Source organism: Onychostoma macrolepis, chromosome 08, assembly GCF_012432095.1.
Source record: "Onychostoma macrolepis isolate SWU-2019 chromosome 08, ASM1243209v1, whole genome shotgun sequence".
Classification (NCBI taxonomy): Eukaryota; Metazoa; Chordata; class Actinopteri; order Cypriniformes; family Cyprinidae; genus Onychostoma; species Onychostoma macrolepis.
This window is the reverse complement of record NC_081162.1, coordinates 20,595,143-20,617,403: the sequence shown is the minus strand read 5'-3', so window position 1 is coordinate 20,617,403 and position 22,261 is coordinate 20,595,143. Positions and strand designations below refer to the sequence as shown.

Sequence of the window (22,261 nt, the reverse complement as noted above, 5' to 3'; positions counted from 1 at the left end):
CCCTCAGTAGCATGCAACACACTGGGTGGATTCTTAACTTCATAAGATTTGCCTATAATGTTATTATTCTAAATGGATTTAGCATTAAAAGTTGCAATGTTGACTCAGTGGAGGTACAAACTGTTCTGTAATAGCATAAAACAAATGTGATACAGTTTTAAGTAATGGCTCATACGCACACATAAACACCCTCTATGACGTAAAAATGGTAGCATTCTCTCTCATTCTCCAATGCTCTCTCCATCTCTCTTTTTGTAGTTGGCTTCAGTCCACCCCAACAGATGGGTCGGTGTCAATAGGCTGCTATTAACTGGACACATGCCTCTCATGGGGCCTGGAGACCAGATCATACTGTACTATACGCAGTTTTCAAAAAAAGAAGAAAGAAAGAAACAGCTCATTTTCCTGCAGTCATACCCACTTTCAGCTAACCTCCGCTTTTCACACTCTCTAGAAACAAAACAGGCTGAAAATGACTTATTCTTGCCTGCTTTGTTATTTTGAGAGAAAACATATGGTTTTGTGGTTTGTATTGTACCTGAGTTTAGCTGCGTCCGTTGGCATCAAGATGATGATTAGGCTTTGCCGTAGACAATATGATTTTTAATATTAAACAATCAGTAGTTAATTGTTTAGCACAAAACATCATAATGAATCTTGACTAATTTTATCCACTCTTATTAATTACAGCTAAACATTTCAAATTAAACATCTTGTGAAAGTCTAATTTACTATGCATATTGAATATAATCTTTTTTTTTTTAATGGTAAGATTACAGTGCTATGCAGTCATTGGCTGATGGGAATACATCTGCGAGTCTATGACTAAATCAATGAATAGCAATGACCTCATGATTGCTCATACTTTTTAAAGTTTGTCTATATAAAAGAATTATAAAGGGACATAAAACAATACATTTTAGAATCTAAAGCCAACAATAAGAGTCACTAAAACCAGTTATTTATAGTAAAAAATAAAATAAAATTAAATTAAATTAACTAAGTTAAAATAAATATTATAATTTAAATATAATTTGATTATTGCATTAATCTATAAAAAAGGGCTGCACAGAAACTAAGCTCACAAATGTTGTACAAGAACCAGGTTCTCTGTTATTCTATGCCATTCACAAACAAAATTAAAGGGTTTGGTTGTTGATGTTTAATTATTGAGAGGACAGGCCATTAATCATCTGGTTTCTGATATTATGTGGGAATCAGTGTTTAAATTTCCATCTGACAACTATTGTATTATATTCTTTTTTCAATCTTTTCATAATCTTTTAAAAAAATACTTCTGATGAATTATAATGATTATATTTGAGCAAATACCAACACAACACAATTGGAAGACAAAAACTGTCTTTACAATTTAATAATCAGGCATTATGCCCATTCTTCATATATATGACTCCAAAAGGTGACTGGAGGTAAACACATAAGCCACAATGTATACATTTCACTGCATCAAACACAGTATCAAACCAAGCAGCATAACTAAACAAATGACGCTAGTTCTTTCAGAACTAACCAAGGTCAAGTAATATTAGTATGAAACAACTACACACAAGTGCCGCTGTACTAAGGTGTAGTTCTTTACATTAACTATGGATATGGTCTACTGACATTCGACAACCAGAAAGTATGGTTGCGCGACCCTTCTTTTTCAGTGGCATTTATATATTTACATTCATACGTAAGTGCACAAATGCATTTTGGGGCCAATGTAGCTACGTAAACAATGAATTGGATGCATCGACTTGTCTATAATTACACCAACGCTCTAATGCTATTTTAGAGGAAGAGATGTGTCCATTTCACAAATATGCTTCGGGAATGATATGCCGACATCTCAGCTGGGGTTTTCTCCGGCTAGGTGCCACTGGTCAGAGTTTTCTTAATGCTATTGGTCTATAAATCAACCCCGTTCCCATACATCAAACGCGGCTGTCGCAAGGTGACTGAGGCACGGGGGGAGGCGAGAGAGAGGAGAACGGAGGTGAGCGGGTGCCAAAGCGATCATGTGTTCCCCACAAGCAGCAGGAGGAGAGCCGTGAAGCCAAACGGAGAGGAAAAGATGAGCCAGGAAAGGCAGATGTGCCTGTGTCATGTCTGTTATGAACAGTCTTCCCACCTTGTGGTAACACTGTGAACTGTAACTGCAGGAGAGCGTGATCGAGAAATAGAGAGAGGGAGCGAGTGGAGGGTGGGGTGGGGGTAAAGAGAGATAGAGAGAGAGGGAGTGTGAGGAAGGGAGGGAGCAAGGAAGGAGAGAGAAAGAGAAAGGGTGAGGATGGAGAGAGAGAGAGAAAGAGAGAGAGAGAGGAGTTTAAACTAAGAGCTATGTTTTGGGACGAACTAATCTGCTAGAGAGCAGTGTGAGGATCGGAACGCATTGTGCGAGCGAGTGTGTGGAGGACAGATAAGGGAAGAAGCCCGGCAGACCGACTGCTTGTTTTAATGTGCTGACTCTGGGGAGCTAAAAAAAAAAAAAAAAAATATTGACTCTTCAGTCGTGCGGCGTGAGCCAGGGCACAAGCGCCACATTTAACAGAGGTGCACCAGAAAACACGGGCGCGAGAGAGGAGAAAATACATCCAGCCAGACAGCACATATAGAGGATTTCTCCTTCCTTTTCTTCTTTTTTTTTAATCTGTTCATTTTTCTTTCTTTTTTTTCTCGGGACTGATTCCCATTTCCAGTAGAGAAAAAGGAGCCGTAGAGCCACGAGAACGCAAAAAAAAAAAACCCACCAAAAAGCGACAAGAAACGAAACACCGCCAACAAGATGTTTGAAATCAGCCGAACACTGAATGCTGCTTTGTTGAGCAATGAGGTAAAGGAATTGGATTTTCTTCTTCTGTCACCTCACTTCTCTAAGTGTGTGTTCATTATTCCGTCGTGCGTAACGTTTCTATGTTTTATCAGTGTGTCCATGCTTCTAAATGTGGCAGCTGACAGGTCTAAATGAATGTGCAGGGATTGAGCATTTAGGTCCAGTTAAACGGCTGCTAGCTGAAGGCAGAACCTCTTTGCTCTCCGGGCGTACTGTAATGGATGAGAGACTAGACTCGCTCTCTCTCCCTCTCCCACGCACAATCATTTCATTTTCTCATTTACTCAAAGCAAGATAGCTGTAACTGCTGAGCTTGCTTGATGACTTGCCCATCTGGGGCTTGCATTGACTGTGTGCGTGCGTGCGTGTTTGTGTGTGTGTGCGTGTGTGTGTTTGTGTGTGTGTGTAGCGCGAATGTGAACGTAAGCACACAGCTCTCTATCACTGTGGCAGTCCAGTTTTCTCTTTCCTTCCGCCTCTTGCCTTTTTCTTTAGCCTGTATATTTCGTTACCACCTTGGCTAGCATTCTGTTCTCTTCCTCTTCTCTTCTTTTCTCCTCTTCCCTGTAAACGCGCACCTTGCGAGCAGTGTCTGAAGATGATGGTAAGGTGTTCACAGAACTCGGCAGTAGCCCAGGCGGAAGGCTCCTTCCCAGGCATGGGCTCGCTGCTTTTCCCCCGAGATCCATCCAGCCAACTGGGGGCCAGGGAACTGGGGGTAAGAGGATAGACGGATCCGTCAGACAAACGAATGAGAAAATAGACGGCACTGTAGAATAAGAATACTAACTTCATTTAGGTAAATGTGTGCAGCCCTTAGGCTTGAATTAGCCAATGTTTTCATGCCTCATTGTGTGATGATACAGCCGCCCACTCCGACTAGATCTTTCTATCAGTTAGCCAGAGAGAAAGAGAAAGAGAATGAGAGAAACAGATTGCGAGAGAAAAAGCAGCTTGTGTTAGTGTATTGTTTGTGTATTCCTGCTCAGAATGTGTTTGTGCAGTGGTGTACTGATGCCTGAAATTGAAAGTGCGCCGCGTGTGTGTGTGAATGTGTATGCTTAAAGTCATTTGAGTATTGTGAGGTTAGATGGCTAAAGGACAGATTTTTGTATGTACATTTTGTTTCGGGCATCATTTTGAATTTCAAACAACTTTCCGAATGAGTTGTGCTGGTGCCTTTTAGCACAAACCTGCTCGAAAACGTGTCAAATAGAAAGCATGTGTCTTATTAGTATTATGTTTCCAAACTACCTCAATATATGAGTGGCTCTACTGTAATTATTTCATTTTATAGCACATCAAAATTAAGTTGTTTTATTTCTCCACTGATAGGTGGCCATAATTGAGCATACTAGTAGATAAATAGCTGGCTAAGGCTTTTCCTGATTATAATGAATGTGTTTTTACTCAAGTCTGGAGCTATGAAAGTGGATAACCATCCTTTACGTTCTCATTCAGTCATTTCTGATCTACTACTACAGTCTTGGGGGGAAGAGAGATGGCTGTATGGGAAAGCCCTGGCTGGCTGGCTGGCTGGCTGGTGCTGTAAGCGCCGGTCGGTTAAGAATAAATCCCTGACTTGGTGCATTAAATCGACACGAAACTGTGGGTGTCTAATCTGTGATGGGCTCTCGTTCCTCGTCTCCACAAAACAGGATCAGCCTGCCTGCCTGGAGCCGCACCACATTCTCACACAAATCAGACTCATACTGACAGCACTGGAGCTCCTCTGCCAGTGCACAAACACACACACATGCAAGTGTACGTACACACACTGCGATCGCATGCAGCTGGGTGTTCATCGGCAGAGAGAGCAGATTTTTAAACCCTTCTTTGCAACCTTTCTGAGGTGTGTGTACACACTTGCCTTAAAATCCTCCGCAGCTCAGGGATTTGAAACATTTTGCATATTCATCCTGGTGATTCTCCAGCTCTAAGAAGATAGAAAAAAGAAACAAGGCATGTTAAGTCACAACCACAAATATTCTCATTTGAACTACAAAATTTTTACAAGTTAATCAGGAAAATCATTGTCATCCAGCAATCAGTCACTATTTGGCCTGGGAAAGCGGAAAATCTATGCAACATTTAATATATAATGAAAATTAGTGACAGCGATACATATGCGTCACTAGTCATTGGGAACTGTGTGATTGCGCAAAGAGTTGTTCTAGATTTTTCACATTGGCAGAACACTGGCAGAATTTTTTTCATTTGGTTTAATGAGAAGTAGTTTCTCTCTGTTTCTCTTTCCACCTCGAGAGACTGTCAACAAACTGTTTTAATGTTCTGCTTCTGCACTTTTCATGTTAAAGATAGAATTAATAGAATACAACACTGATATTTAAATTTTTCAGCTGCTATGTCTGGCATCATTTCATCTATTTTTTTACTGTTATGAAATAACAGTCATTGTATGTGATTATTTGTTTTATTTCTGGATATAAAATATACCCTCACTGATTTTCTTGTTTTTTCTCTTCATTTGGATAATGAATAGTGTTGTTGTATTCATTTGGGAGCAGGAAAATATGTCTTTATCTCTGCTGGACTGATTCTTCTCGTAAAAATCTGCATTTGTGACTCACATTTATCCGCAAACACACAACTCACATTTCAGATTGTAATTAACCAGGTTAAATCAGACCATCGTTACAGTGATTAATTGTGCCTTCATTAACTGAAGCCAGATAATTTGCATACATTAAATCATTGTACAGGGAAGAGGTAGAGGTCTGTCTAGGCATTTTTTGTGAGAGGGAGATTTTATTCTCTTTTCCAGTTCTCTGTCAGTATTTTATTTATTTATTTATTTATTTTACATGCATTAGGTTGCTCTCAGACATTTTGCCGAGCAAAACGACTAGAACGTTCCATCTGGATGCAGCTTTTTCAATAATATTTCTATATGCACAGCATGTGTAGAATTCATATATCAAAGTAATGATTGTATTTTATGATTAAGTAAATCAATCTAGCAATGAAAACACTCAGAGCTAGATCTGAAGATGTTTTTACAAACATTAAAAACATCACATTAAAAGCCAAGCGCAATCATGAGAAGCAATGGATCTCTAACACTGAGATTATTTATTTATCAGCGTGCTTTAACATATACCTATATGTAATAATTGAATAAAAATAAAATGTTTTATTTGCGAAAGTAACAAAACAGATGCAGCACATAACAGTAGTTATGTTTGATTTTGGTATTCTCGTGCCAAGCACTCTCATGGGTTCTCGAACATCCAGAAGACACTGAAATGATTTCTAATCACGGTTAATAACCGCAGTGTTTTTTTTAATTAAGCATGACACATTGCCACTCGAGATACTGCGCTAAGCAGGATACGGTGTGATTTCCAATTATAAAACATTTTTCAGCATTCAGCACAAATGATGGAAACCTCTGAAATAGCACAAAAGTACAATTACGGAAAAAACAGCACGTTCCGACAAAACTACATCAGATTTGGTAGGGTTGTGGGTATTAATCCAAACACATGCAGATTTGCTAGATTAAAAATTTCCAGTGTTGATTGGAGATGTGCACACACACGCTCCAGCAGTCCACGGGTTACAGCTGCTCTATGTCAAACGGCAGCATGCTCGCTTTCTAACTTCATTTTTTAGCCATTTTTGAAGGTTACGTTCGCTCCTAAATTCGTTGGAGGGAGCTGAGAAACAACCAGAGATGAGGGGGAGAGGAGAGGGAATTGAAGAGCGATTGGCAAATGTCTGTTGGCAGTGCGAGAGATAGGCAGGGTCATCTCTATTTCACAACAATGATTAGCTCTGCCCATCTGCCGGCTCGACAGGCTCCTCCTGCTGTGATTGCAGTGTTCTCTGTTCAATGTAGCCCTGGAAATTAGTTCATTTGTGCTGCTCAACCCCAGCCTAACTGTACAGAGAACAGGTGCAGCATTCTACGCCCGCACAAAGCCATAGCAAGCGTGTACGCGCGTGTGTGAATCCTCTACGAGAGCAGCCGAGCAGCAAGTAAAGCAGACTCATCAACTGTGAAAAGATTCACATCTCGCAACACAATGGCAGTAGATTGCAGTGGATCAACTTCCTGTTCAAAAATAAGAACCTTTTTCTCCTTCTAGTAGGACGTCTCTCCTTATTAGCGTTCACCTCAGAATTCCGTCATCAATACCTTTTTACTTCTGTGTATATTTAGCCTGCCACAAAAGCTAAACCTAATATGACACTAGCACTTTATTCTTGCTGCTGAGAATTTTAAGTATTTGCCATCAATATTCTATCCGGATTTAATTTCCGACGCCTCAGTCAAGGACAGCCTCAGTCCGTGATCATGTGCTAGTGTGGAAATGGCAGAGCCATCACACAGAAAGATCTGGAGCCCAGAGCCCTGCAGCTTCAGAGGCCGCAGCTATTGTCAGGGCACTCTGCCATTTTGGAAGAAAAATCCGCAAGAACGAGCTATTTAACCTGTGGGTCACTCAACGGTCACTGCGCACACACGCACAAAGCATTCGGGAATTAGCCACCTTGCACTGCTCAGACTCGCGTGTGTGTGCATGTGTAAATGAGAGAGTGCAGAAACACAGACTCCTGTTTCGTAAACTAGCGATGCAGGACCACCTGTTTTTAATAGACATACGCCAAATGTTGCACAGAACTGCATCCAAATTCTGTGTGAGCATTATGGTGACGCTCTGAGCTCATATGGAATGCAAATAGATGTGAAATTGGGAGAAACTAAACAGCATATTCTGAACTGTGTGAAACCAAAGTAAAAATAGTTGTTGATTAATTTAAGTAATCTGATTTTTTTTTTTTTTTTAAGTACCGCAATATCAGTGGCATTAACAGAGACAACATTTACTATCTATCCATCTATTTATCTATCGGTTAAAGATCTGAGCAGGTAACTGAAAAGTTGTACATTCAAAGCCCGCAGGAGGCGTGCACCTTTGTGCCCTTAATTTTTAAATTTTTTATGGTAAAACATATTCTATTCTAATGTGTTCAATTTGAAAAATTTGAAAATAAAATAACAGGATGGTACACTCAGGATAAATGTGTTTCCACCAGCCCACATTGTGTGGGCACAAAAAAAAAAAACTATAACTATGCTCAAGATCAGTGTTTGTCCACCAGAAAAAATTAATAAAATAAATTAATAGAATAAAAATTCTACATTTTTATTTTAGATTTCTGTTTTGTTCTATTCTATAATAAAGACCCTAATATGAAATGGCAGGAAGGTTTGCTCAGGAATAGTTTGACTGCAATAATGGCCCAGTTGACTACAGAGTTTGGATCTAACTAAAGGGGCAAACCCGAGCTACAATACACAGGGGACCCTAGATATCCTATGAAACGTGTCTAAGGATGCATTAGCACAAGCAATCTGGCTGCAGAGCTATAAACGCTGGCAGTTTTGTGTTTTCGGGCATAAGCATGTTAAGCAGGAAAAGAGGATGAGAGTGCTCATTAGGAAACAAATGTAATGAAATTAAGTTTGTACTGTCATCGCAAGAGTGCATTTGTGTGTGCATCTCGCATAAACATGACACACAAACAACACACCTCACTTACATATATCCACTAGCACACCCAGCAGTGCTTCAGGATGCTTGTGCATGTGAAAGTAGATGAAAAAAGCTCCACTGGGGGCCGTCACCAGTGAGGCGAGGAGCAGGTGTCTCCAGCCAGGCAGAGAGAGAGAACCAGGGCAGCCTGCCTCGGTTGAGTCTTAGCCCCACCAGTGCTCCACTCGCCTGGGAGGACAGGTGACATCTGGCCCCTGTGCCTATGTAGTGGAAGACTCTTCCTCCAGGGATGACAGTTACTGCTGAATCTCTGAGCCCTGAGTCAGTATGGAAAGATGTAGGGTTTTTTTCCAACTGTCTTTACTTTTTGATGATTTCACAGGGACTGGGTGTTGATGAAGAGAGCGGCAAATTTGAGGTCTTGAAAGCTCTCCCCTTTTTCTCTTTGAAAAGACAGCTAAGAAAAAGTCAGCGAAGTGAGGGGTCAGAGTGAGTGATACAGGCACCATGACCTGGAAGTAAAAAGCCTGTGATTTCAGCAGCAGGGGGCGAGTGCTGGCGATGATGGTCCCCAAAGAAAAACACGTTCATGTACCTCTCTCCGCATACAGAATAAAGGTCTAGTCTTCATCTGGAGTTTCAGGGCTGTGATTTCTGCAGGGAAAAAGAACATCAAAACTGAGGATTCATTGAACAGCGAGAGCTTTGTGTTTCAAGTGAGACTATTCAAGCAAAGCCATAAAAAGATACAAAATAAAAGAAAGAGCAGAAAAGGGGGAAAAATTACAAAGGAAGAGTAATTTCTATGGCTGAGCCAGCACTCAAGACTGTTACCGAGAATGCATACTAAAATTCACAGTATTTCCAAATGCAGAAAATAGTTCATGTTTTTTTCAGCACCGGTGCTGTTTTATTCTTCCAGAAAAAGAAATAGTCATTTTAATGATTCAGTATTTCAGGAATGATGATGGAGTGATTTTTAAAAGAGGAACGTTAAATGCTTACGCAGGAATGTGTGTTAAGTGCATGAATGCTCGCTTGTCTGGTTTACCCCAGCTTGCTTAAGTACTATAATTAATGGTTTTGTTAATTGAACAGGAATTGCAAAGGCACTGTAGTGTAGAAAGCAGCACCAGTAATTCATCAATTTCACTCTTTTTCTCCTCTTATTCTCTTTGCACACGTTTACTTTTACAGCTCGAGAACATTAGCTGTCGAATTGTACAGCCTACTATTTTTTAAGATGAACTCGATTTGAAATTAAACTGGCCACTTGGACAAGATTCTGCTCCCTCAAATTGAACAAAACACGCAGCTGTTTATTTACAGGAAAACATATTCCAGAGACTCCTTGAAAAACTCCATCCATTATGTTGGAGTGCATGTTAAATACATTAAGAAAAGCAGTCATGGCCGATTGTTATTAAAGAAGTTCAATCATCCATCAGAATCAGGCGGCCATTTTGTAGTAGGATTATCCGCGTTGCTATGACACACAGGCTGTTTCTAAAGTGATAAATGTGCTCTCTGCCTGAATGATAGCCTGTGCCCAAGAGCTGACACGTTGACGAACGGCGCTGTTTCCCCGAATTGATAGTTTCTGAGCCCATACATTTCATTGATTCGTTAATTGTTCGAGGGAGTTGGAGGCGCCTGACTGTCATGAATAAATGATAGATGCCTGGCATGTGTGCATTACCGAGGAAGACCTTTGAGGCGTGGTGTTGCTTCCTCAGAGACGCCAACCGTCCTCTTCACAGCCCCGAGGAGCTGCTGGTCCCCGTTAGTTTCCCCTCACATTAATAATGCATTCTCTCTAACAGCAGTGTTCAGCATTAAATGCTCTGCCATGGAGCCTGTTCAAAAACATCAATACAAACTCACTGAAATAACCCCGTTTCAGGCAGAGGGGGGAAAAAGAAGTTACATATGCTAATTGCTTCTTAAGGCATTCCTTCTGTCTACAGCTAGCGGCTCTTGTATCTTTTTCTCTTTCTGAACCTTTTCCTTTCTCTCATCTTGCTCTCTTCTGCTCTGACTAAGTAAGGCACCATGAATTCTGGGAGAAAGGCAGCATGGATGGAGGGGAGTGGTGCAGAAATACTGACGATGCTTTTCCCAGGGCTCAGAAAGACAAGGTGATGGAGTATCTACAAACAAGGAAAGATAGGTGGGGGAACAGGGGGAACGAGGAAAGGAAAAAAGAGAGATCGATGGCACATTTCTGTTCGATTTTACCCCAGAGATATGAGTTGTACATTCAATATCAATGAGCTAAAAATGACATACTTTTTTTCAGATAACTCATAGTAGTTGCTCGGAATCAAATTCTGTCAGCGCAGCTTTGAAAAACTATTACTGATTGTCATTTATCATGAATATCAAAGACATGTAGATTTGTTAGTCTAGTAGTACAATTTTAGTTTAGCATGTGAGGAGACAAGAGTTACAAAACTGACCTTTTGGGTATAAATAATTGTGTGTGTGTGTGTGTATCATTTAAACAGCATAAGATATATAGTTAAGAAGCAATTTTTTCCATGGGTATGACACATCTGATAAAAGATATGCCAATTTTATTTGTTTTTAAACTTAAAACTGACAGAATTAGATACACCATTATTCAAATTTACTATAGACCAATTGAAATCCACTATAGATATTCACTGTCGAGTGAATAATATAATGAATAAGCTACATTCATCTTGTGGTTGCTCTAAGCAAAAGCTGGCCTGGTCAGCACAGTGAAAGTGTGGCCCCCTCTCTGAAGGGAAGCACTGATTAAAGACCAGGCCAGATGGACCACAGCGGTCTTCCTCATCGTGCTCGAGAGCTCCGACTGCGATCAAACACAGCAAAGGCCACCCTACAGCCAACCGTCATACAACTCGGTCTTCACCATTGCTCAGTCCCCCTCCAGCCAACCGTCAGTGACTGCACTACGCAAATGAGATGGAGAGAATCGTCAGTGATGTTAATGATCAGAAAAGACCTCAAGTGTCTCGCTCAATGTCACCTTCGTTTGGACCTGGCCACAAGGAGAGCCTCCCACTAGGTTCGATATCTGCTCATGGATTCACCAGTGCCACATTCATCTCATTTTCCTCACAAATAATGAGGCTTTCCTTAATGTAAAACAGGAAAAACCACTCATTAAAAGTCATCATGATAAGTACCATCAAAATCAGCATGATAATTATTAGTAGTCCTATTTTTTAACCTTGATAGATTTTATTAGCACTGAAAATTGACAAAACTGAGCAAAAGTGAACAGACATGGACGATACACGTTTTTACCGGTTAAATCATAATTCAAACATTACCTGTATCCACATCCTCTAAAATATCTGAGCTACGAAACACAACCGTCGTTTTCAGACAGGTTTTTCATATCTAAACGTACCAAGCGTCGACTGGGTGAGCCGAGCCTGAGCTCAGCAGCCTGACACATGCAGTGCTGCCTGGCGGTGAAGCCGCCAAAAAAGTTGATGTGGTGTCGAGGTTCTCCTTTGAGAAGGTGACAGGAACAGGAATTGGACTGGGTGATACTCATGTCCTCTGACAGAGAGAGATATTTGCTTCAGAGGGAGAAAACTTCACCCCTTACTCCCAAGGCGAATGAGAATTGTGACAATCGGATATGTCAAATAAAAGAGAGAATTTTATGTGAGGAGAAAAAATTACTGTATTTGTCCTTCAACAAATCAAAATTTTATAGATCAGTATTTCTGGGATATATCCGTTTTTAGTTTTCTCCTTAATATTCAAGTTTTTTTTTTTTTTTAAATGTATATACATATTTTATATTCCAGTCAATTTTTCAATAAAAAGGCATACTAAACCAATTTTTTTTAAACAAAGTATTTTGCTGGAAAATACTAACTACAATTAAGCATGCAATGTTTTTAATGTGTTTGAGTTTTTCTCCTCCTAATCTGCTCGTGAATAACAGGACAAAGTGAAGTGCCTTTAGAGAATTTTGTAAAATTTTAAAACAAGGCTCCAAATGAGATGTGCAATTTTTAACACACTTGAGCTGACAGCTTGCTGGGGATCTACACTTCAATGTCTTTAAATAAACCTGTTATTATTCAGGGTGAAAATTGAGACAAAATAAATGTTCCATCTCACTGGAAGATTTTGCTCAGTTGAAACAATTATCACCATGTCTGTTGCATGTTTTAACATGTTAAGCTCTCAGAATAGATGCCTGGTGCTCAGTGTGAATGTGAAGTGAATGTGTAGGATGCATTCGGTGGAAATCGATAACATTGGCGGGATACTGATGGAGCACGAGTAACACACTCATCCAAGGGGACTGCAGGTTTGAAATATTTGACAAAGAGGAGCACTTGGATTTGTGGTTATGGCTAACGGAAGGAGTCAGGTGGTGTATGTGTGTGTTTGGAAGCAGGGAGAGATGGGGCATGCAAGGTTCAGAGTAATTAGTCAGATTGAGGGCTGAAATGAGGCAGTGTGAGAGGAGGCTGGGGCAAAGCATGTATGTGTGTGTGTGTGTGTGTTAGAGGCCAGGCTGGTGGGATGCTCTAATTGGAGCTAAGCGGCCGCAGAGGATCAGAGGTACTCCAGAAACAAAGGAGCACAGGCAGAGAAAGAGAGAGAGGGAGAAAGAGAGAGGTTGCTGTATTGGGTGTGTGCATGTGTCTCTTAGTGTTTGAGTGAACAATAACTAAAGTGACATTTTACATGCTCAGCTAGCAAAGGCTTTGACCAAACCTCTGACTGCATCAAAATCACACACATGCCCAAACTCGGTTTTGAAAAAGAGAACAGACATTCTAGACAAAGTAAAAAAAGAAAAGAAAAAAAAACAGTGTTTTGAAATTTGTACATAAATATTTTCATTTCCAAGAAAATGTGTTCTCAGTAAAAAAAACTGCACAATGACACTCAATCAAATATTACAATTCAATTTAACTACTGTATACCGAACACGTCCAAGATACAAATAAAAAATTAAAAAAATTCAGTGTCAATTAGTTAGCTGAGCATATAAAACGCCATTTTACAAAATGAAAATAAATCAATTAGCCTTGTTGCTTTTAGCTCGTTACTCAATTCACATGCTGCTTCACTTTTAATGGCTTTTTGACAGCCGATAAATGATGTGATTTACATTAGCTGGCCTGTTATAAAACCCCTCAGCTGGTGGTCAGAACAGCCATCCTTTAGCTCGACAATACCTGCATAAAAAGCCCATTTGGCAAAATGGCTGACATAAAATGCATGTGGGTTGGAGGACAAATAACGGCATCTTATATAAAATGATGCTATCTTAGTTTGACTGCTATTACCTGCTGTTCGTTTTTTCTGAGAGGCTTATCCAATGCATGATGACTAAATGAAAGTCATTTATGTGTACAGACACACACATACACTTTTCTGCAATAGTAAAGATCCCTGAGGTCACATCCTCCCACTCAAAACCTCCATGTATTCTTGGCCAAACCTCCCACCACAGACCTCATGCCAGTCTAATCCCTAAGACCCCTCCCTCCATCTGTCCCCACCCAGCCCAGGAGTGAACAGAGAGACAGAGGGTCACACGCAGCCTCTGAGTCATACTGGACGCGTTCCCTCAGCCTGCACGTCTACTGCTGGTGTATAAGGCCCCGATTCAAAACACTCTCTCATATGGAGGAATCATAGCGGATGCAGCAAATGGGTAGCTGACAAATAACATGGACATTTTTTTTTTAATTAACAGGACTTTAGGTTCATATTTATACATATGTATAAGGGAAAGTGTGCATTTTTAGATGTCATGACTTCTCATTTTTCCACTACTATATGATTCTTAAGCAGTCTTGTGTTGTGGCTTTCATAAAAACAAATATTCCACGTAGTGGGGTCATATTAAAATGCATGTGTAATTGTACAACAATTTGAAAACAGTTTTAGTTGGGACTGGCATAATGTTAAAATGCAGGACAGTGCTTAGTGACAGGTCAACTACCCAAATACTCCATAAATGCTAGTGACTAAAAATCATAGGCTGTTTTGAAAATAGCATGATAGCTGGTGTATTACAATATAACACAGATATTTCTGATTTGTCTAACGCTCATGTGTTTAGTAATCTGTGAATTTTTTAATACAGGGAAATTCAAATTGAACCTTCCAGACTGGCCTCGTCTCCTCTTCTATCTACCGCATCAGCTGTTACAAAGACCAGAAGCTGACATTTAGTCCTTTATAAAGATTTCTGAGACAGAGACAGGAAGAGAGAGAGAGACAGAGAGATAACTGTCATTTTAAGAATCATTATTGTTGTTTATTTAGGATTTCTTAATGTTTCTTTGATTTAAGCACCCATAGTGTAAAATTCTTGGTAGTGATGAATATTAAATAATGCCACAGTGATCTATTTTTTGTTATATATTGTTGTTTCTTACTATTGCCAGGAGCTGATCTCTTCTGCCATTATTATCTGAAAAGAGAGAATAAGAGAGCAAAACGTTCAATCTGTATGCAATAAATCCACCCCACTGAACATACAACATGTACAATATCTGCACAGAGGCACTCAGCACTTTGTTTACATTCAAATGAGAGTGCAGAGACCTTGGCATTGACTACCCACATGAATATGTCTCACACACACACACACATATCTGAAATGCCTAATGGTCAGACATAGTAGAGAAAGTAAAAAAAACCTACCAAGAGTAGTATTCCACTATCCAACCTTTTCTCTGTCGCGCTGCATAAACACACAGTATGAAAGTAAAAATAGGCATCTGTGAAGTCAAAGCACACATTTCCTCCTACCATGTGCCATGTGACGAATGGTTGGTGGTATCAGAAGGTAGATAAGGGTGGAGAGCATCGCTGCTTGTTCTCGTTCAGTTTGGAGGTTGTGAAGAACTCAGTGATGGTTCCCATCAATGGTTGCTAGACTTTAGACTGGTGAACTCACACAGAGGTTAATGGAGTGACTCAAGTTTGCCTGTACTGTGATGAGAGGTCCTGTGTATAATTGAATCAAGCCTGCATATGAATGAAACGACAGGCAGTTTTTTTTCTATCTCTCTCTCTCTCTGTTGGTGGGAGGGACCTGAATTAATGTCTTGTTGTGAGGAAGATGAAAGGTAATGCCTTCCATAACTCACATGGTGCCACATGGTTCAGTGAGCAAAATGGGAAACAAAACACAATAACTATTTTGTGGTGTGTTTTGTGATGTGGGCTGAGCATTGCGTTTTAAACATGTTTTTTACTAGCATGTGAATGTTTTACACACACACACACACACACACATTTAATTATATGTGACCCTGGACCACAAAACCAGTCTTAAGTCGCTGGGGTATATTTGTAGCAATAGCCAAAAATACATTGTATGGGTCAAAATTATCGATTTTTCTTTTACGCCAAAAATCATTAGGATATTAAGTAAAGATCATGTTCCATGAAGATATTTTGTACATTTCTTACTGTAAATGTATCAAAACTTAATTTTTGATTAGTAATATGCATTGCTAAGAATTCATTTGGACAACTTTAAAGGTGATTTTCTCAATATTTTGATTTTTTTGCACCCTCAGATTCAAGATTTTCAAATAGTTGTATCTCAGTCAAATATTGTCTAATCCTAACAAACCATACATCAATGGAAAGATTATTTATTCAGCTTTCAGATGGTGTATAAATCTTAATTTCGAAAAATTAACACTTAAGACTGGTTTTGTCGTCCAGGGTCACATATTTAAATTATTATATATGTAAAATTGTATATTTAAATATAATTATATAAAATAATATTTTTTATGAAATTATACTTTAATAACAAATATTTTGTAACCAAATTTAATTAATACTAATAATAAAATAATAAAAAAAACATTTAATTTAGTCAGATGCGTTCATTTTAATTTAATCAGCAAAAAGCACAACATCACGCTACTGAGCCAAGCACATTTTAAAAGAACAGAGGAATATAAATAGTCTGCATAAAGTTTGGGTTTTCTAGGTTTGAGTGCTCAAGTACTCTGTCCCTAAGAGTGAGGCCTGGCCATCCAGTGAGAAATGTCTTTCATTTTTTATGGCACTACTGGACTCTCATGCCAAAAGTGGTTCTTGTCAAGTCAGTAGCTCACTGTGAGGGACCTCAGCTGTGGTTTTTAGAAGTGCAGGTGCGGAGACGATAAGACCACAGCCGTTTCTTAGCCCATTCCAACGCTGTGATTTGTTTTATTGTACCAGTACAGCAGCACAAAGACCCGCACCATATTAAAATGACACAACCATTATTTCCCCACAACAAACCTGAGAGCAAAATGCGTTCACACAAAACTCCCCGAAGACCCATTGAATGTGTAACATTAGGATTGTATATGCAGAGTAAATGGGTGCAAGCAGGAAATGTGTTTTTGCCCGTGATGAATTCCATATCTTGGTAAATAAAACAAGATCTGAAATCCCTTCATTCGGCGAGCAGTCGCTCTTGGGCAGCCCTCACCGGTGGAGATGTGAAATGGGTTTTGTCAGGGGTGGGAGCGGCTGGTCTCGTGGTTAATTATTGATTCAGTGCGCATGCAGCTGCGAACAACAGAATGTGGGAACAGGTTGCAATAATATTTAGAAAAGAAACAATGAAAGAAAAGAAATAATGGATTGGATGACATTATTTTACAAGACTGTCCTTCTCACATCAGTAGATGCAACTGAACGTAGTATGTGCAGGAACGAGTTTTAGAGTGTGGGGGAGAGCAAGATGTGCTTGTTACGTCACTATATGAGAAGATAAACTCATGAATATTAATTAGCTTGTGCTGCTGTTACTGATGTTCTACACTGATGTGACATTGAGAAGCAATAACAAGACTGTTTTTTTAAATTAAGTAATTTAGATAGTTAATTTACCATCAAGATACTGCAAATAAAGATCAAGATATCAGAAATAAAATTTATAAAATTGTTTGCAATTAAAGTTATTGGTGATTATTATTAGCGATAAATAAAGTTACTAAATAAAGTCAATAAGGGTGCATTAATTTTTCATAAATGAGAGAAAACACATTTCAAATAAGTTCTCTAAAATAACCGTGATTTGTGTAAGACATTTGTTCTTTTTGCTTAATACACAAACAGAATGTGTTATTTTATTTGTGGACTAAAAAATATGTTTCCTGGATTAATAAGAACCAGGATACAATATTAGCCATTAAAAAAAAAAATAATAATAAAAAAACCTTACTTGAACCAGCAGTAAGTTGTCATTATAGAAACGTTTATATCACAAATATATCCTAATATTTGTGTTAATTGTTTAAAAAGTCTTAGGTAGCCTACTGCAGGTAACTTTGCTAGTGGCGCCAACTCACAACTTGTATTGCACAACAGTCTAAAAGCCTGTGACAGTCTAAAAGTAATTTTCGAGTTGCAACACAACGCAAAAATTACATTTAGAATTTCCTTTTAGAAATATTCGCTCCCTTTGAAATTCATTGCATAATTCACACACTGATATCGACTGAGGTAAAATACACTGTATTTGCGCACGCGTTTCCCTCAGGTTCCAAATAGTAAATGAATCCCTATCTATTAACGTAGTCATCACAGATACAGTTTGCTTTTGACAGACTACACTTAAAGCCAAAACGTTTTACATGTACCTGTCTCACACTTGCAAGAGAAGGTCAAATTAGCTGTCAATCACAGTCGCTATTTCCCCAAAGGCACGACGCTCCCCACTGACTCGCGCCTCACCCTCTCCAACCTTCTCCTCCTGAGCAGCGCGCGCCACCCCCTGTCTGTCCCCGCTCAGCCAATCAGATCTCACTCCAGCCTGACTCTACGTTCCATAAATGGTGTGGAGGAAAAAGGGACGCTCGCACTACTAGCTCCACAGAGTGACTGAGGGAACCGATCTTTTTTGTTTTTATTGTTTTATTTTGGATACTTTCCCCATCATAAACGAATAAATAGGCACTCTCCGACCGAAGCTGTAAGTTTCCGACTACATCTCTCCATCTCTCAACCGACCTGTCTGCATCCGACTGTCCTTGGGTCCACGCGACATCTCCTCCAAGACTTTCGGGAGCGACTCCCCTAGAAAACGCTCAAAAGCGCAACGTTTAATTTTTTGACCGGGTTTTTGAATAAAATAACGAGCTTTTTCTTTTTCCCTGTTCACCTCCGGACACGAGAATGGTCATGGTGAGTAATGTGCTCGCATTTTAAAGAGAATTACGTTACACTGTAGTGAAAAATCACTGAAACACCGTCACGCGCAGCCTTAAGAATAATCCCTTCATCCCTCGTAATACTCCTAATTTCACAAACTTCGCTCGTTTCCTTTCTCTTAATCACATAAACGGCGACAATAGGGATGAAGACAGAATATTAGAATCGAGAGATTATTTTAGGGAGCTCATTTTGCGCGCACGCGCGCGTCTGTGAATGTGCGTGCAGTTATGGTTTTTACAAAGAGCAGGTGTGTGATCAGTAACCTGTACCTTCTTCAACCTGATACTCAGTAGATAACAAATGTGGTCTATGTATTTAAACATGTTTCGTCTCACATTTAACACGGACTAAACATTTGGCGTCTTAATTGCTTAACTCTATTGAAGCAAACTAGTGTGTTGACCACTTTTTGCAGTTTTTGATAGCAATGCACTGAATGTGTACAAATGTACATAAATAATGATACATTTTATGTTTAATTAATTTATATAATTAAAAATGTGTGTGTGTGTGTGTGTGTGTGTGTGTGTGTGTGTATATATATATATATACACACACATACATACATACACACATACATTTAGATTTGTGTGTGTTTGTGTGTACATATACATACATATATATATATATATATATATATATATATATACACACACACACACACAAAATGTAGTCAAAGTGGTCAAATATTTCCGAATAATGACCGTTGTCAAGGGCAGCACTGTATAATTGACTGCGGTTTCCTACTATTCCTACTAATGTTGATGTTCTGTCTCATCAAACAAGTAAACAAAATAATTTCAATTAAATCAAATATTCAATGTTAAAGTATTTATTTTGCCTATTTGGCAATTTATTTAGCCCTGAAATAAAAGGGATAATGTAAATTCGGCAGGTCATCATTGCAAAATAAAACCTGCAATAATTACCATCTAACTGTACATTATCCCTATATATACATAATATATAGGAATATATAAAAGCTTAAACATACTCTGCAATCATTGCATGCTTTTAACTTGCATTAATTAGCAGTGCTGTGCAGGCACCCTATTACCATAATGCCTGTAGGTGCAATCAGTCCGCTCTAACTCAAGCTGAGACCTCGGTTGCGATTGATTGCCTGTGCTGCTTCTGAAAGGGTTTCTGCTAGCCGAAGCGCCTGTGCCTCCGTCTGCAAGGCTGCCAGAGCGAAAGTGTTAATTTTCCAGAGTAGCGCAGATGACGGACAGCTGAGGCAGCCAGTGAGAGAAGTGAGGAGGAGGGGGCTGCTCTGACCTCACCAATGAGGAGGGGGCAGGGAGTGGGGCTGCAGCGTTCAGCTCATGCCGAAGCCCGTGCATTCACAAGCAGCCTCACTCGGAGGAGGAATGCCCACTCTCTCTCCCGCTGGCCACACGCTGCCTCGCCACCACTGAGACACATAGAGAGAGAGAGAGAGAGAGAGAGAGAGAGAGAGAGACCGAGAGAGATCTCCAAGTGAGGAGACATTAGCACGGCTATAGGCGAGAACTCTCCCCGCCGACTTACAAATGGAGTGGAACGGGTTTAAGATGGTAAGGATGCTGCAGTGGTTTTGTGCAGACAAGCGTGTGTATGTGTGTGCGCGTGCGAGTGCGCGAGTGTGTGTTTGCCCTTGCTGTGTCTCACTGCCTGCAGCTGCAGTGGCAGCATTGGAGTCTCTCTCTATCCGTTCTCCTCTTTTTCAATTCTGCATGCTACTCCTCCCCTTTATCTTAGGATGAGAGGAGCTTTATTTGAGAACAAGGCTGAGGAGAAGAGTGGAGAGGAGATGAGAGGAGAGGAGAGGAGAGAAAGGACAGGTGTAGCAGGTTCTTAGATGCTGCGGTTTAAACCCCATTTACGATGTAGAGGCAGTGTTGATCTTAATGCTCACCTTTTTTTGCTCTCTTCTTCCATTTCACCCTCATTTTAACAATCGCCGCTCCGGATTGATCTGTCAAAAGGATATAATTCATATGATTAATGTGATGATTGTATCATTTTTCTTTATGATTTCTCAAACAAATGCTTTAAAATTTGTATAAAATTTTCATTTAGGTAGAAGACGATGCATACATAGAAGGTTGTGTAACTGTGTACTAGCGTACATGCCAGAGTGTAAGTTTGTAAATGAGAATGAGTGGGAGTGACCTCGTGTGTACGTGTGCATGAGAATCTATTAGGCAGTGTGTGAGGGTGTGTTTCCGTGCATAGTGTAGTTAGTGTTCAGGCACGTCTGGAGATCACTGCCTGTGTTTGCCTATCTTCTCTGATAGAGGTAGGGCAGGCTGCACTAAACATGCTGCGCTGTGTGTGTGTTGTGCGAGTGTATGTGTCCATTGTTGACTAAGGGCTCAGAGACTGCCTCCCCCGGCTGTCACCAGGCTAGTGGGAGACTGTGCCTGCCAGGAACCAACTCTCCCCGAGAGAGAGAAATAAAGAGTGCGAGAGAGAAAGAGAAAGGGAAGTAGCGAAGCTTACAAATGGAGCTGGGTAAGAAAAATCCTAGGCCTGCGTTAGCACATCACATAAAGCTGGAAGACATAATTGCATCGTTTCGAACAGCCAAGGCAGCACAGATATATGTATTTACTAACTTGCAGTGACTGTCAAATCCCCCATCTGAGTGGCGCACGTTCAAATTTAAATGTGGGCAGCATTATTCATTTTTCAGGCAAATGTTTGACTGTTTGTGTGTGGGCTTTAACATGCAATCAAAATGCTAATTGAAAAGAGAGCGATTCCCAACAGTGAATCCCTGCCTTACCTCCTGCCTCCCTTTCTTTTGTGCGAGCGAGGTAGAAACACAGTTTTTGCGAGGCAGAAAAAACATTGGGGCAGTGAGGGGGCTTGTCCACGATGCTTATAGTGAGAGAGGAAATAAGGTGTGGGAGGGAGGGAGGAAGTTAAGGGGAAAGAGCTTCCACATAGGCCTATACATTTCTCCTCCTCCTCCGCAGTGCTGACGTCCCAGCTACACGCGCTCCTAACGGCCATTACACAGAACTATGGCCACGTAGACACAGCCTCTCCTCTTCTTTCACCTCGCATCCTATCCTCCCTACCTCTACTTCACCTCTATCCTTCCTCATAATTTCACTCCCTCCGCCAAGCAGCCTCACTACTCTGCTTTAGGGCTTTCTCCTTTGTTGTCCGACTCCAAGGTTGCATATCAATGCTAATAAGGCTAAAGCTGGACTGAATATTAAAAAGGGGTGGATGAGGGCGCAGGTGGACAACCGAGAGAGAAAGAGAGAGCGGGAGACGAGCTGCTGAGATGCTGAAATCTGGGCAGCAGGGGTGGGAAAAGTGCCCCAGGATGTGTGATGGCTGGGTGGAAGAGTTTGCACCCCTCTCCACACAGCGTGACTACACATGACAGCTGAGTGTCAAAGTGGGCCACTTGATTTTTCTAAGAGTTAGAGTAGAGGCTCAGGTTGCCCCCCTCTGGCCGCGAAGACTCTGGGGCTTTGCAAGCATGTGACACCACTGCATCCATCCCTCATGGTTCCCACTGCAGGAGAACAGCAGCATCCATCTGACCGACTGCCTCGGAGTGCTTTTGCAATGAGCCCTCAGACGGTGGCGCCGTAGAGCTTCCACCTGAGTGAGTTTCAAACATGGTTCATTGTGCAGGTTTCAGTTTCAATATTTCAGGCACAAGGTACTTTCAGTATTGCTTTTC

At 40.4% G+C, this 22,261-nt stretch overlaps 1 protein-coding gene and 1 long non-coding RNA gene across 9 annotated transcripts in view; one reads left to right on the top strand and one right to left on the bottom strand.

Moving 5' to 3' along the window:
- Positions 1 to 1,352: 1,352 nt before the first annotated feature.
- elavl4 (ELAV like neuron-specific RNA binding protein 4) overlaps positions 1,353 to 22,261 on the top strand; it is a 79,704-nt gene continuing 58,795 nt past the window's right edge. For 2 of the 3 annotated variants that reach the window (XM_058783948.1, XM_058783947.1), the window contains exons 1-2: positions 1,354 to 2,836; positions 3,426 to 3,554. In XM_058783948.1, coding sequence (XP_058639931.1) covers positions 2,789 to 2,836; positions 3,426 to 3,554 — 177 coding nt within the window. In that variant the 5' untranslated portion in view covers positions 1,354 to 2,788. Of the gene's footprint in view, positions 2,837 to 3,425; positions 3,555 to 22,261 lie in introns of all 3 variants that reach the window. The other variant, XM_058783949.1, reaches the window with a different exon arrangement.
- LOC131545275 (uncharacterized) lies at positions 4,707 to 18,019 on the bottom strand. 6 transcript variants are annotated; one of them, XR_009272400.1, is made up of 10 exons: positions 15,154 to 18,019; positions 15,046 to 15,085; positions 14,778 to 14,812; positions 14,500 to 14,587; positions 11,378 to 11,486; positions 11,261 to 11,300; positions 10,363 to 10,511; positions 10,061 to 10,217; positions 8,408 to 9,015; positions 4,707 to 4,772 (listed from the first exon to the last, which is right to left on the bottom strand). It is a non-coding gene; the product is annotated as an uncharacterized LOC131545275 (long non-coding RNA). The 6 variants fall into 6 exon arrangements; XR_009272399.1 differs by having other exon boundaries at positions 15,046 to 18,019; XR_009272397.1 differs by lacking the exon at positions 15,046 to 15,085.